General features: G+C 41.7%; 1 protein-coding gene across 1 annotated transcript; it reads right to left on the bottom strand.

Annotated features, from left to right (window-relative positions):
• Positions 1 to 291: 291 nt before the first annotated feature.
• Positions 292 to 11322, bottom strand: PSMA6 (proteasome 20S subunit alpha 6). The gene is made up of 7 exons (XM_065840126.2): positions 11122 to 11322; positions 7007 to 7101; positions 6177 to 6258; positions 5765 to 5920; positions 4038 to 4216; positions 1778 to 1872; positions 292 to 500 (listed from the first exon to the last, which is right to left on the bottom strand). Exons 1-7 carry the CDS (start codon positions 11195 to 11197, stop codon positions 443 to 445), a joined length of 741 nt encoding a protein of 246 aa, XP_065696198.1. The 5' UTR covers positions 11198 to 11322; the 3' UTR covers positions 292 to 442.
• Between the last annotated feature and the right edge of the window lie 4562 nt (positions 11323 to 15884).

Genomic DNA, 15884 nt, shown 5'->3' with positions numbered 1-15884 from the left:
AGATCTTATTTTCCCCACAGAAAATAATGTTATAAGCCTTTCAATATCACGGCAAGAAGAAAACACGTGTAAATGTATGAATTACCTCAACACCCTGCCTAATCTGATATAAAACTTTACATTAAGAGCCAAATAGCTCAGATGAAAAATATGGAGCAGAGTATAAAACTTCTCTTAAAATACAACTAAAAGGCAAGCAATCACAGAAATATTCAAAATCATCAAGTATTTTGAAGAGAACTTCATAGAACTGATAGTATAAAAAAAACTACATTAAAAGGAGACACCAAGTATTTCAAAAACCTCTGTTTTATTTGTACAGAGTAAAATACATCATATAATGAACATCGTTTTCCACCCATAATCTAAAGCCATTAATAAGTGTTTTCTTTTCGACAAATATCCTGGTCAGAAGCACAGACAATGGAAATGGGAATGCTAATTAGTCTCTCTCTGCCAGAGCTACAAGGTGCACATCAATCTCTGCTTCTGTAAGGATCCTGAAAGAACAAAAACAAATCTTAAATAGCTTCAATGATCCTCCTCCTTAAGCTATAATGTTCCAACCTAATATCTACTACACAAATGAGTTTTACACAATGTATCTTTCAGCCCTTTAAAGCCCTGCTGCCAGGGCTTCAGGCTGACATTCCAGTTCTTTTTGAAAAAATAAATAAAGCCAAGACACTAGAAAGTAAAAAGGCAACAAATGGTAGAAAAAGAACAGGTAATTCCATCTAAGTGACATATCTGCAAGCTGGGCCCTGGTGAGGAGAAAGGGTATGGTCATTAGTATGATTACTCCAAGGTGGACACAGGTTTTCACAGCCTTCACCCTTTGCTTGTTATCCATCCTCTCTGAAAACGACAGAAGACCCGTAAATGCAGTTTGGTAAAAAAACAGCACTTGATCCCTGAGCAGCAGCAAAGGGGTAATGCAGCTCCCGTACGCTTTCTCCAAAGTGCTGTTATTCAGCGGTCCTAAACACACCCCACCAAATGCAAACCCACCCATCTTCACTACATCAACTTTTTATACACATGAGGAAGCACTTGAGTGGCTGCACCTGTAGGACACAAAGGTTTGAAGCTTCTCTCCAATCCCCACCTACCAAGTAGCTAGACTGAAGCAGCAGAGGACTCGGCTTGGCTGCTCCTGTCTGGGTTGTTGGGTTTTTAATTTTTTAAAAAAGGCAATAAAAGACTAAGGCAGAAATAACTGAACTCCTCTGCAGCAAGCCAGTCATAACTAAATTTTAGCTAACGCATACCTAGAGGGCCATTTTGCATTAACAAAAGTGCCCCCAAACCTATTTTCCCACATTTCATGCACACTTCCACAGCGCTGTGCTGTGAGAGGGCTGCCTGGTCCGCTGTACCTGACTCGAGGTGCAGCCCTCAGCAGGAAGATCTGGTGTTGTCTCAATAGATTTGACCAAGGGACCTTGCTGTACACAGTGTGCTGCCCTCGCCCTAGGGCCATAACAGGAGAGGGAGGAAATGGCAGGTGTCTTGCTTTCATGCTAGGTGGGAAAACACTTCTCTCTACTTCACCACTTAACCATGTCAAACATTTTAAAACTATGTTACCGTTTTTTCCTTAAACAAGTTCTTTTACCAGCGCACATTTTGAAGAGTTACAAGAAAAACAACAACAACAACCCTCCAAAACTTCTGACATCTCTTTTTCTCAATTCACCATCATTACATAAGAAGTTAAAAATAATTGCCCATAACCAGAGAAACACACCAAGTTCTATCAACACTGATCACTTACCTGAATTTAGGATTTTCCACTGTAACTACACCGACTTCTATTTCTGAAGGTTTGAAATCAATGGATAGTACAGTAGACAGGCATGTTATTGCTGTCTGAAAGATGATAAAAAAATGCTATCATTAAACAGAAAGCAGTAAGGCTGCTTTTTTTTTTTTCTTTTCCCAATAGACATAGCATTAACAACTGCCCTTCCTTCTAGTTTTCAGTTTTTCCTTCCACCTCAAAACCTCAGCTGAAAAGTTTCAAATAGTTTCCTCTTGTTACAGAATACAATCCCTCTCCAGTCCGCTCGCTAAAAAGTCCAGTCTAGCAAAGGGACATGTCATTTTCATAGCAGAAAAAACCCACAACAAACCTGCAAGCTTTTACCAAGCAAAGATTAAAACCCCATGTCCCAAGGACAGAACATGTTTCATTACTGGCAAACAAGAGTGACACCAACATAACAGTCCAAGATTACTCAAAGCACAAGTCACTTGTGTAGCTTTCATTTTGGCTTTTTTTTCGGTAATTAAAATTATGTTGGCTGTTTCTAAAAGCTCTATTTCATCATGGCTTAACTTATTTTGTTCCCACCCTAATCATCACCTGTTTTAAAAGGTATTCTTTGCAACCTCACTCATGCTTAACCCTGCAGTAGGGTCATAACAATGCTAAAGATGTATTCCTAAAACGATTGAGCACAAAAAGAAGTTCCATAAAACAGCTATGTAGCCAGATGCTTATCAAATCAGTTATTCTGACATGCTGGCATTTAATTCTGATCAGTAACGTATTAGGAAGTGTAGGACACCAGACAAGATTTTCTGAAGGTTATTTTCAATATGTTGATAATACATTGATTCTGCAGTAATTCTATAAGACTACACAGATGTATTATCACAAGACTGCCAACTTGTAAAAAAAATTAAACCAGAACAAAAACCAGCAAAAAACCCCAAACTCTGATCCACAGAGTATTACCACTAATTCACCACAAGCTTAAAAAAAAAAAGGCAGCACATGTGTGTGAAGAACACTACAAGAACATGAGTTTTGCTCTTGTTTGACAGACTTGCTTCTGTTTGTCACTGCTGCCTTTTACAGTAACAGTGTCTGATCCTCATTCACAATCTCAGCACTTTTACAAAGACAACAAAAAGGTATAGAAGTGCTTTCAGGATCTGACTGCCAGATTAATTACCAATTAAGTATTTGCACGATACCATGGAAGTTTTATGAATTAAAAACAGGAATATGAAAAGACTATTTTGCCTACCACTCAACTAAGAGACATGCACAATGGAATCAAGTAGTGATAGAAAAATATATTTAATGCGAAAAATATTCAGCCAGGATAAAAAAGGATCTCTGAGGGAATTTCAAACACATTCAATTTCAGCATGCTATGATGATCAGACCCTCTCAGGATCTTCTCTTTAAAGATATCACATATTAAGGAAACCAGTACTTAAGATATACATATAAAACTTAGGAGTTTATACTGAAGAACTTTCCACTTAAATGGTACTTTCACAGTAATGTAGACTTCAGATGTAATTTAGCTGAAGGTCTGAATCTGCATAGCACTCACGGGGACCTTAGCACAATACTCTTTAATCTTACAGGGTGTCAACAGCTTGGGTTATTATTCCTCATTTCAAGTGCTGATCTTGTGATGCAAGAAACTTAACATTATGAGAGAAGAACAAGGCCTGGCAGGAGAAACGGGTGGGCCAGGGAAGAGGATTGTTTGGACAGTCCTCTACAGTCTAAGTGAAAAAAGTAAGGATAACTTATAAAATAGGTCAGTGAACTAATTTTATAAGAAGGATACATTTTTACAATGGGCCTTGAAGGACAGTTTTCACAGTGGGCATAACAAGTGGTGCTATATTTACTAAACTGATAGACATGCACTACCCCATCCTGTTTGAAGTGAAGATTGGTTTAAGTGCCACTAAAAGAAAATTGCACTGGTATCCCCAGGAACAAGCACTGTAGTAACCAACTATCAGCTGCAGTGGGAGTGCTACAATTATAGATTCTGCTTCAGCTAACATAAGGCAGAAAAAAGCAGATTAGATTACTATTTAAACACTTGCAAAATACCTTTAAAAGATTTTCTGGCTGGAATAGCTATACTTGCTCTGGCAGCAGTACAGAGCTGTAAGAAAACAGGAAATGCCTAACTGCATTCCTCTATATCGCAAGACTACATACAGCATATTCATTAGAAATACTTTAAAAAAATCTTTATTTCCTTCTGCTGGCCTACCTCTACTGTTTGTTCATATGTCCAATCAAATTTCTTCTTTACTTTCTTTTCAAGAAAACTGGTTGACTCTGTCTGTTTAACGCCTGCAGCTGTGGCCTTGAATCCACAATAGTAACCGGCCGGATCACACTTGTATACCTGAGGGCCGTGTTCTTCATCAATGCCAATCAGAATCATACCTTGAAGAGAAAATTTGTTAACTTATTTCTTTCCCCAACTTCAGCAATCTCATTCAACTGAAGAACAGAACAGAGACTGCTCTCCCCTGAAACGCACGCATGCACAGCAGGACATTTTTGGGAACCAATACCTAGAGCTGTGATTTCCTCTTTATCTCTAATTTGCCATTTCTTACCAGCATCCCATTATCAGGTGTGCACCTCAGTTTAGTACAAACTAGATCTCTGTCATTCCCAAAGAAGGCTGCTCAATAAACATGGAAACATTTTTCCCATGCTCAGTGTGTAGAGAACCACAAGTCAGGAAATACACAAGTTTAACCCCAATACAAAGTTAACCCAGCCACAATTCACTTCCTGCATATTATGTGACACTTCAAAAGTGTTAACAATAGTTCTCTTAACATGTGCCTTTTACCAGAAAGCAACTTTACAAATATGTTGAAACTAACAGAAATATTAAAAGATCAACTTTAGATTTCTTGACTGTAATCCTGAAAAGCACTGCATTACATCCATCATCTTTTCCAAAAAAAGGTTAAGAAAAATAAATATTTATTCATGTATTTAAAAACAAAACAGAAAAAAACACACACCCATTTTCCAGTATTCTCAAGGTCTGGGAAATGCCAAAGGAAGAAACAAACAATCATTCCTGAATATTACAAGCACAGAAAAATTGCCCCATCATGGAAACTGTGGTGTAACCCTCAATGTTACTTCTTTAGTGAGAAGTGCTAGTGCTTACTATGGTTACGAGAAGTGATTCATCAATTCTGAAACTATTGTCCTGAAAAGAAAAAAAAAAAGCAAGCAAACTAAAAAAAACCCAGACAGAAACACTGAGGAGACATTAAGTCTTTTATCTCAGTGCTGGGCAGCCTAACAGTACAGTTATAAGTTGCTCACAGCCAAATATAAAAGGGAAAAAAAGTCAGAACCAACCTCAGAACAAGCAGGTGACCAGGAATATCTAAAAAACCCCCAAATGTACGCATATTTTTTTCTACTTAAACTGCATTTACTGTTATAAAACAAGACTGGTGCAGAAATGTTTGCAAGTGAAATATTTTTAAGCACTTCTTCTCTACATTAGCTATATAATGGTTAAGAGCAAAACTTACGCAGATTTTTAGCCTATACATACCACTTTGATAGAAAATAAGACACAAAACCTGCACAAACATAATTGCTCTCTCCATATGCCTGTTTTAACAGTGATATTTACCAAGACACAGACATCAGTAAAAAGAGCATCTCCCAGTGACAGGCATCACTGTGCAGTGTGAACAGACTAGGTCTCAAAAACGAAGGTGAAATAGCATCACACATGTTCCAGAGGCTGAACCATTCACTCCACGCCAAATGCTGAATCAATGGTAAAATCATGGCTCCAATTCAGGACTTCCAGCACTGTTCTCTCATTTGGTTTTTCATCCCTCTTACTCCTTCACTTACATGCAGACCTTGCACAATTTGAAAACAGGTGAGAATTCCTTGCACTTGAAGTTGCAAGGTTATACAAGAAACAGAAAAGACTAAACTTACAGCAACCAAGAGGCCTCATTTCAGCATTCTGCGTATAGACCTGAGAAATATCTGCAATCCTTTTACATAGCATATCCACAGGGATGTCATAGCCGTACTTGTACTTCCAGTTAGCAGCCTCATAGCGAGCTCTCTGCACCTGGGATCTGCTGTCAGCTAGACAAAAGAACTAATATTAATTTAACTGAACAGGTACCATGTTTATTCCTAGCATTGCTAGAGAAAGCAAATTCCAAGCCCTACTTTAAGTTGTCTTTAAATATACATATCAGAACCAGACAAGTTCTCCAAAAAACACATTAAGTAGAACAAATCTCCTAGAGCACTTATTTGTTTTGTATGATGCAAAGTGGATAACTATATAAAAAAATTGACACACTTCAGATACTTAAAAAGATGGTGAATTAAATACCTGTCATTCCTGTCATCACACAGCCAATATTTTCAGTAATTCCGAATAAATGAGTCACTGTGTTAGAATCCAGTAACTTGTCCTAAAGAGGAAACAGAAATTAACTAATAGAAAACATTGTCCTTTAAGTACAAAAAAGACTCTGGATGTTCTGGTATTTACAGAAGAGACCCCCCAAAAAGTCAACTAACAGCTAAAAATTGTCTTTCAGGCTTTCTACTATTTACTGCTATAGGCACATGAAGGAAGAAATAGGAGAATGAGGAAGATAAAAAACTCAGTATCTGGAAAAGGTTGACAGCTGGAGCATGACCAACTTCAAAGTCTTTTTCCCTCTGAAGAAACTTTGAGAACACACATACAAAAACTTGAGCTCTTGTTGCACTCTGCCCTTCAGACAAAAGGGTTTTCCCTCTTTGTCAACAATACAGACCCACTGTGCTGAAACGCTCGTGAAAATCTGTTCTGAATGCTATTGGTATAACACTTTCTGAGTAGGAATTAAAGAAATCAGGGAAGTGAGGATGGACAACGCAGCCCTTACAAGCCAGAGTAATGTACAGCAGCCAAAGTACAACACACCCCACTTTGTATTTTAGCTTTAACCCCTCAATCACTGCAGAGAAAACCAATATTACAGTACTTGGTGAGGAAATGTACAACTGAGCACTAAACAGAGCTAGAACTCGTAATAAGTAAAACAATAAGATATTCGACTCAAACTGCAATATATGTCAACATTAATAAATATAATATCAATGTTGCAATGTGTCACCTCCCTGTTTTTTCTTACCTCCTTCCAGCCTCCCCCTCAAAATCAGACTACTTACAGGTACTTTCTTCTGTGTTACAATTACTGCAGAATCTTTCCCACGAACAGCTACTGATGTAAGTCCACCCTGGTTTATGGCCTTGAAAGCATATTCTAGAAAAATACGTAAAAATTAATAAAAAAATCAGCATTAGAGATATTAGTACAGATAACTCTGACACACCTCCTACCAACACAGAGGTCTCACCAAGTTCTATTCTTTCTAATACTTTAATATTTGTGCAATACTTGGTGTCTTTAAGGTCTTTAGTACAATGCACACAAGAACCTTCTGATGGGAATTTAGTCATTAACTCTCGTCACAAAACTACTCTCACTGCTTTGCTCAAACACTTCTCCTATTTTGCCTTTTTGTTCAGTTAGAATGTTTAACAGCAACAGAATTTGTTTTAAAACCAAAAGCTTGTTCTGCACTTGACCAAAAGAGTCCGACGTTAACATAAGACTTTTTAGCATGCAGAAGTTTAGTAATTCATGCATTATTACCATTGCAAGGATGTGATTTTCTTTTGTCGTTTTCAACTGATACAGATGAAAACTGAAGTGATGGACTAGGCAAAGAAGACTGGTTTTAACCTTATTATCGCATTTGCTGACTGGATGTTCAAACACTGCAATGCTTTTATCCACTTTTAAAAATGAAATCTAAGCATGTACCTACTGGACAGCATTATTGGGATAAATGTAATGGATTAAGGTTTACTTGATATAATCCATGTAATGCATTTCCCTTGATTAATGGTTTCAAAAGTGTTAAGAACAACAACTTTAAAAATAATTTATCTGGCAAGATATGATAAAAATTCAGAACTCCCTAATATCTGGTTAGAAGAGGGAAGTTTCAGGCAGCAACTAAATGTATTTTTTTTGTCAGTGATGCGAAGAAAAATGGAATTTAGAACAAGTCTGAACAACAGTGTAGCAAATTGCTAAAACTATCCTCTAAAACAATGGGAGCAAGAAGCTCAGCTGTTTTAAAAGCTGCATTCAAATCTATGGAAGAGACTGCACAACAGGAGAGGAATAACGGGAAAATGAAAAAAAACAACTCTTGCAATACCAGGATCTTTATGTCCAATTTGCTGAGTCAGTGTTGTGGAAGGGCTGGCTGCCACGCATTTATGGCACCATAGTTATTACTCTCAGGCATCAGAGCATTTACTGGGTAACCCAAACATGCCATAAAGAATGTTCCCCCTTTCCGCTACACACAGAGCTTCGCTCACCTCTTCACTTGCCCTCCCTGGGTGACCAGTGCTGTAGCCTGCAGCAGGGCACAGTACCTGGTGAGACATGAGGCAGTGCTGCCCACAAACCCATCACGTTTGAAGCCCCAGGCTAAGGCTCTGCAACACTTGTTTATTTATGTGCACAAATACCTGAAGGGAGGGTGTAAAGAAGGTGGACAGAGCCAGGCTCTTCTCAGTGATGCCCAGTGCCAGGTCCAGAGGCAACGGGCACAAAATGAAACACAGGAGGTTCCATCTGAACAGCAGGAAACACTTTTTCACTGTGATGGTGACCAAGCACTGGCAGAAGCCCAGAGAGGTTGTGAATTCTCTGTCCTTGGAGATATTCAAGAGCTGTCTGGACACAGTCCTGGGCAACCTGCTCCAGGTGGCCCTGCTTGAGTAGGAGGTCGGACAAAGACTTCCAGAGGTCCCTGCCAACCTCAACCATTCTGTGATTCTGTGACACTGAGGTGGGAGCAGGAGCCCTCACAAACTGTTTTTGTTTGCAAGTACTGACAATCAGGCTTGCTGAACTGCAGTCCCTTCTTGTCCTGTTCCTATTACCATGTGCATTCCTCAGTTTTCAGAGACAAGCCAAAAAGTGAAGTGGCTCTTACAGTATCACAAATCCAAATTGCTAGTGCTAGTTTTAAGTCTGTTTTCTGCTATGTAAGTATTTCAGCAATACTCCACATGTTCTTTCTGAAAACAGCAGTCACTTGCTGTTTTCACTTGTTGCTTGTCACATCATGACAGTCAGAAATTTGACCATAATAATTTTCTTCACCTCCCAAAATTCCACTTAGAAGAAACATTACTTTTGAAGACCGGAACTAATAAGTGGCAAGACAACACTGATGCTCTGAGTGATTTTAACCACAGCAACAAGAAATGTATATGAAATAACTGTTAACTTCTCTAACATGAGATCACTTCAAAGGCACTTGAGCTTTTTGAGCTTTGGAAAGAGAAGACAGCTCTAAGGCAAAGCACAGGCATTTCAGTACAATATCACTACACTGGAAATTTCTGTTCAGGTACTGCCAACTTCCAAAAAATCCTCAGGTTTTAAGGCAGCCTTAAAACAATGTATCTATACTCATCCTTGACACCACCTAATTAACCTGAATCCAGCACATGGACAAGGATGTACAGGATTAAGAAAGAAAGAGCAAAAAAACCCTGGAGTTTGATATTATTGACCCCAAGCAACCATGAGCTTTCTGCCCAGGTTGTGGCCAGGCACTGGCCAACACTAGCGTGGTACCATGCACAAGTTGTCAGCCTGGCTGCGGGTACAGTGAGCTCGTACATAACCATGCACACCTATGTATTTTTCTTCCCATAGCATACAGGTACTAAAAATATCTTTTAGACAGCTTCAGGCTGCGTGCAGAGGCTCACAAATGCACAGGCAGATACTTGCTTCTAAAGCACGGGTAAAAGATATGGAGGTACTACACATTTCTCACACATTAACCTAATTGCTGAATATACCCAGGAAGTAGAAAACTGAGGCTCCGTTTTCTCTTTGCAACAGGATGCAGAAACTATTCCTAACAAGTTGTACTGCAACAGAAAAACAGCCAGAATGACGACACAGACTAACCAGCTTGTTTTAATGCAAATGGAAGGTCACAGCCCATGACTCTTCCATCACGGAGCCACTGACATCCCGTGTGAGGATGTGCTGCCCCTACCCATACGTATAAAGCTCACTGTGCAAGCTGCATACAAGCCTTATAAACACTTCAAGCATAAGACAGCACCTGTATGTAGGTATCTCGTACAGGTAACTTTCTATCCATGTACAGACACCTACACAAACACACTTTCCTGGCTGCTCCCTGGAGAAAGGACCACTTGAGACTGGGCCACCTGTGCAGGAGGCCTGTTCCACACACCCAAGGGCAGACACAAAAAACTTACTGACTGCCATGGGCAATTCACGCAGTCTGGTCCCAACAGCCCCCTTTCCTGGGGAACAGATGATGTACAGATGTGCTGTGTAATACACGTGCAGCGAAGCCACTTGCAGCTGTGGAAGAGCCACTAAGCTCCAGGGGAAGGTGGCATCAGGATGCTGCTGCCAAAACAAATCATCCAGCCCTGTTGTAAGGATCGTTCAGGAGCCCTCTCATTGTTCTGCCAGACTGCAAGCTGACTATGCTGCTATCGAGTATTCTGCAGCAGCACTATAAGGCTCCTCTGCACAATTTGGTGCACTGTAGAATATGAATAAAAGTCTCAGTAACCTACAGAAGAAAATAAAGCTATGCTGCAGCGTAATTGCAGAACGTTCAAAGAAGCCTGAAAATAAAGGATAGTTGCTGCTGTCTCACAGGCTGCGATGTACAGAGCACATAGCATTGAGGTATAGCAAGGGAGAGCACGGGCTACCACCAGAAACTGACTCTCTAACTCTGGCATGCAGGGTTTGAGGCAGTTCAAGTCCCATTTCAAACAGCTCAAAAACACTTTCAGAGGAATAAACAGCTTCTGGATAACTGACACTTTTTCTACAAGCATCTGAAATAAAACACTAGGAAATGGCAGGAGGCCCCTCCCCGTGGTAGGGGCCACTGCAGGCGATCCCCCCTGGCTCTGAGCTTTCTCTCAGCGAGGATCCCCTTCCCGAGCCCCACGCCGACACGCCGGGCCCGCAGCTACTCCTAGCTCCCCGCAGGTTTTTCCCCGCATCGCGGGACCGGGCAGGGCCGGAACCGAGACTCGTCGGCCATGGGAAGTGCCACGTTCCCCCCCTCCCCAGGGCAGCCGGGCTCGGCGGGGATTCCCGAGCCCGCTGTGGTCCTGCCCGGCCGGCAGGCCCGGCCCATGACGGGGCAATTCAGCGGCAGCATCCCCGGGGCCGGACACCCACCGACTTGGTAGAGGCGGCCCTCGGGCGAGAAGATGGTGATGTGGCGGTCGAAGCCGGCGCTGGATCCGCGGGACATGGCGGAGCGGGGGGGCGGCGCGGCCGAACGGCTCACAGCGTGCAGGCCCCGCGGAGACCGCACACAGGGCGCCGCCGGAGTACTTCCGGGTCACACGCCCGGCTCAGGCGCGGAAACACGCACAGCTCGCGCACCGTCACGCTCCAACCGCAGTACTGCGCATGCTCAAACCCTGCGGCGCTCCGTGTCCCTGTCCCCCGCCCCTCACGCCTCACGCCCGCCACCCCCCGCCCGCGCAAGCGCACTGTGGCGGCGCGCGCAGCCCGCGTCCTGTCGCGACGTGTCGGCTGCGTCCTGCCAGCTCGTGCAGCGCGGCAGCTGTAGCGCGTGCGGCCGGTGCGTCCCACAGCGCCCCCTGGGGCTGCGCGGCGGGAAGGCGGGGGGAGCGCCGGGGAGCGGCAGTCGGGAAGCTGCGAACCCTCGGTCTGGTCCAATGGTTGCTGATTCACGGAAAACCTCGTGGAAGACGTTACAGAATACGCGCGGAAATATCGGAAAACCGGGGAAATGTATAATCGTGAGCTGTACAGCCAGCCAGGAAAACAAGCCCCCTCTTTCAGTTTTCTAAACAAAGTATTTCCACATGTTCTTTTCAATAATTTTCAAGAAATACACTAACCTCAACAAAGGTGTTCAAGATACTCATAATGAGTAATTGTTGCCGCAGACGCATTATAATGTGACATTTAAAAGACTTAACTGTTTATCAGTGTCCAGTACAAAGGGAAATTCCCCAAATTTGAACTCATGAATACACGCTCCTTTTGCCTTTTGGCATCTTGGATTTCCCCTACTCTTTGTGGGAAGGCTTTTTTTTTTTTTAAAGCTGGATCATTAGAAGAGTTGGAAAAGCTGTGCTTTGGTCTCCGCACCTCTATTTTAAAAGGCTATTATTAGATGAAATAACAGACTACAGGTGCATTTTGTGTATGCCATATATTAAAAGTCTGCTTTCTTGAATTTTTCAGTATACTTTTCCTTGATTATTAATACTGCGGGAGAATAAAACGTCTGGCTGTGTATTAGAAGACACAGAGTTTGTCCCCTTCACGAGGGAAGTGCTGTGTGGGCAGATGTGAGCTGTTCAAGGCTGTGGTGCAGGCCTGGGACACACAAAACATGAGAACATGAGAACGTCTCTGCTGGGTCAGACAATCTGTCCAGCCCCGTGCCCTGTCTCCAGCTGTGGCCAAAAGTGGATGCCCAAGGAAAAGTACCAAGACTATAAAGAGCCTCTGATGATCCACTCCCTGAATATTCTCACAGTCTCCAGGCGTCTGGAGGGACTTCCCAAAGCAGAAATAGCATCTGGTTATCTAATAATCCTTCCTGCATTTCTCTTCCATGAACCTGCTGGTCTCCCCTTGAACTCACGTGAACTTCTTGCATCCATGACATGCTGTGGCAAAGAGCTGCTCAGTATAACAACACGTTGTGTGGTTTCATCTGAAACCCCACCTTTTATCTGAACCTTCTATCTGCCAGCACCCTCTGATGCTGCTTTTGTACTGGAAGAGACAGCAAGCAATCGATCCCCATGCATCCCCTCCACAGCTCATTATTCTTATGACCTCTGTGTCTCTCAAGACCTCTGTTCCTCCAGGCTGAGGATTCCTGACCTCCCAGTCCTTCCATGTACAAATCTCTTCCATTCTGTAACCCTGGAGTTTAATGTCAGATTATTTTTCCCATGAGAAAAAGGGGATGGGAAAATGGAAGTAATTTTCAAGCATTCAGCCTGATTGCCAAAAAGTAACCAAGTGAGAAAATCCTTAAGTGTTTAGAATGAAAGATTCAATATTTGACTTAGACCAAGGAAAGAGTAACAATTACTCAATACTATGGAGGTGACGGAGCAGAAGTCATGGACAGTTTCTAAAAGTTTTCTCCATCTATGTGGCCATTTTGTCAGTTTCAACATAAGGTTTTGTTTCAGTAGAAGAACAATCACGTATTTTGGGTTTAGTGTTCATTACGTCTGACCAACTACATAAGAGTCAAAGTCCGTGTTGCAGGACCCTGAGGGAGACTGATGGATACATGTTTTTAAGATGGCAGCAAGTGTGTGAGCTCGGAGACGAAGCTATTTCCAAAGCAGCTACAGCGCAGGCTGAATCCCTTCAGCCTTCCTCACGTCTCTCTCACTGACGTGTCTCCATGTCCCTGGCACGTGGCAGGCCAAGCGAAGTGCTCGTTCCCTCCGATCCCTGTTCTCCTCTCTCAGCGGGCCAGCAAAGGGCAGTCAGGGTCATTTGCTGTGGTTTCAGGGGTACCAATTGCTGCAGCACTGGGAGGACTTGCCTTTCTGGCATTCAGCATGCAACCATCAATCTAATAAGCTACTCCCTGACAGACACTAGAAATCCTTGGATTTTTACTGCACTTCTCTACTAACAAGTAGTAATGTCAAGTAGATCTGTTGGTAGATGCCAGTAAGCTTTGGGTTGCTCTCGGGTTTATTGCCAATGAAACCTCCCAGAATTCCTTTTACATATTCAGCAACAAATCCTCATTGTTATGTCTAAATTCCCTGTTTCAGTAATCTGAAATGTGAAGACTTAAACCAACATAAAAGGAATGTTATTTCACAAATATCTTAAATAAAGTGCAAATAATTAACCTCAGGCAGAACTGAGGCCCTGGAGAATGTGTACATCTATATGAACAGGAGGTACGCGATTGAAAATATGTGGAGGTTGATTGCTAATGTTTCCTTTTTGGTTCCAAAGAGAGGAAGCTATTAATTCCCTCTAAGGATCTACAGTGAAGTGTATTACCAGCAAACATAAAGAAAAAAAGAAGTCACAACAATTCTCACACTAATGTTGGGACATCCTCCTGTTGTAAATTCCACATTCTGTTCCATCTGCCCCTAAATAAACTAATAATGTGTGTATTTAGGGAGTGTTACTATTTAGAAGGTGTTATGGTATCTCTGTAGGAATAGGTTTTGAGATTAAACCCAAGTGATTGATGAGGAACATGTCTGTTGTCAGTCTAAAGGAAGCAGAGTATGCATTTATTCCAGTCTGATATGTCTGCATGTCAGATAATGACCAGGGTGAGGTAAAATACAAACCTCAATGGACGAACACATCTGGCAATGAAACGGATAGGCTGAAGGTGCAGTTTCTGGGCAGCTAAAGCTGACCCAAGGTAGAGCTGCAGGGACCCACCTTCTGCAGGCTGATATTTCAAGGCTCTCTCCCACACAGGTTTCAGTACTTGTGCAATGGTGCTAGTTCCATACAACAACGCAAATTTTGACCTGGTGAAAACCAATTTTTTAAAGGGTTTGCATTCAGCTGACTCTGCCCTGAGTTGCTTAGGACTGCAAGACCATGAGAGCTGGTCCCAAACTGGGACTGTAACAACACTGATTCACATCAGTGTTTGCTGTTTTGGAACTTAACCCAGAGGGTACGTAATCCTCAGACACAGCAACAGTTGCTTACTAAGCAGTCCTGTACAGAAGACACGTACTTTAACAAAGCAGTATTTGCATTTTCAAGGAGATATGGCAGTTCTCTGACTTACAGAATTGTAAAACCAATCTGCTGACGGATTAGATGTAAATTGGTTTGAGGAGTGAGAGAATATCCAATCTCTCTGCTTTCCCTGGCAGACTCCATAAAGCAGGTGACATACAGAAGTCAGGAAATGGGTCTATGATTAAAGCTACCAACAACATGATGAATTTAAGACCAAGGTTCTGGGTTACTTTAAGAGGTATCCAGCTCCTCTACCCTTTCTGCACAGCACCTGAAGGATATGACTACATGTAAATCACAGATGCCGGTTTACAAACCAGGAGGAAAAAAAGTGTCAGGATAGCTCTCTGATGTGAAAAAAACGAAAAAAAGCAAAAAAAGCAGAGAACATGCCTGAACGCTAAGAGTCCTGAAGCAGCTTGTCATGGGACACTGCAAAAACTCAGAACTGCAAATACTATACAAAATTATCCTTATGATTCAACTCAGTTTTAAACAGAGGATTTTTCAGTGTGCAAGTCAGATATGACAAAAACATGATCTATCATCTGAGATTAATGTGGCATTTCCATGTTTTGGGGGGGATGAAAGTTTGCATTAAAGTGGTAAGTGCAATAAATGAAAACATTTACCATAAATCACTTACAAATAATGACTTAGAATGCTTCTCCTGTGTTCTTTTTTTATAACTGAGGATAAGTTTTATAAAAGGATCAGTAGAAAATTCAGTTTTGTTCTACTACTGCCTGTAAGAATTTCTAGTTATCATCAATTTTTGTTTACAAAATTCATGCATTTACATAAGCAAACAGTTCCAATGACATGAAACCCTGTCAGAAGCATCAAATTTTAGAATGTGAAAGAGCCACACAATATCCCACTCATTTTTTACTAATTCTTCCAATCAAAGTCTCAATATATGTTGCTACAACAAAACTTTTGCATTCTGTGTGATCAAATCAATTCTAATTAGTGTGAGGAGGTATTAGGGCTACGTGTGTCTGCCAATGGTAAACATACCATTTGGCGCCATTAGGTCCATTTTTTTGCTACAGACATTGTGTGACACTGTTGCAAAGTCAGCCTGCAGAATTTTGAAAGTCCTGCTTAATTTCTTGGAAGTAAGGAATTTATGAATGTCAGTGTAAATTAAAAGCTTGAGAAAAAAACTAACAAACAAACAAACCCCCCTGAAA

Source organism: Patagioenas fasciata, chromosome 5 (genome assembly GCF_037038585.1).
Source record: "Patagioenas fasciata isolate bPatFas1 chromosome 5, bPatFas1.hap1, whole genome shotgun sequence".
Classification (NCBI taxonomy): domain Eukaryota; kingdom Metazoa; phylum Chordata; class Aves; order Columbiformes; family Columbidae; genus Patagioenas; species Patagioenas fasciata.
The sequence above is the reverse complement of the archived record's forward strand: the minus strand, read 5'-3'. Positions and strand labels throughout refer to the sequence as shown.

Coding starts and splice junctions, on each gene's coding strand:
- PSMA6 (XM_065840126.2), bottom strand. CDS start 11,197: ATGTCCCGCGGATCCAGCGCCGGCTTCGACCGCCACATCACCATCTTC. Junction 5,921..6,176: donor TGTGATGACAGGAATGACAG/GTATTTAATTCA, acceptor TCTTTTGTCTAG/CTGACAGCAGATCCCAGGTG. Junction 501..1,777: donor GTGGAAAATCCTAAATTCAG/GTAAGTGATCAG, acceptor TTGTTCTTTCAG/GATCCTTACAGAAGCAGAGA.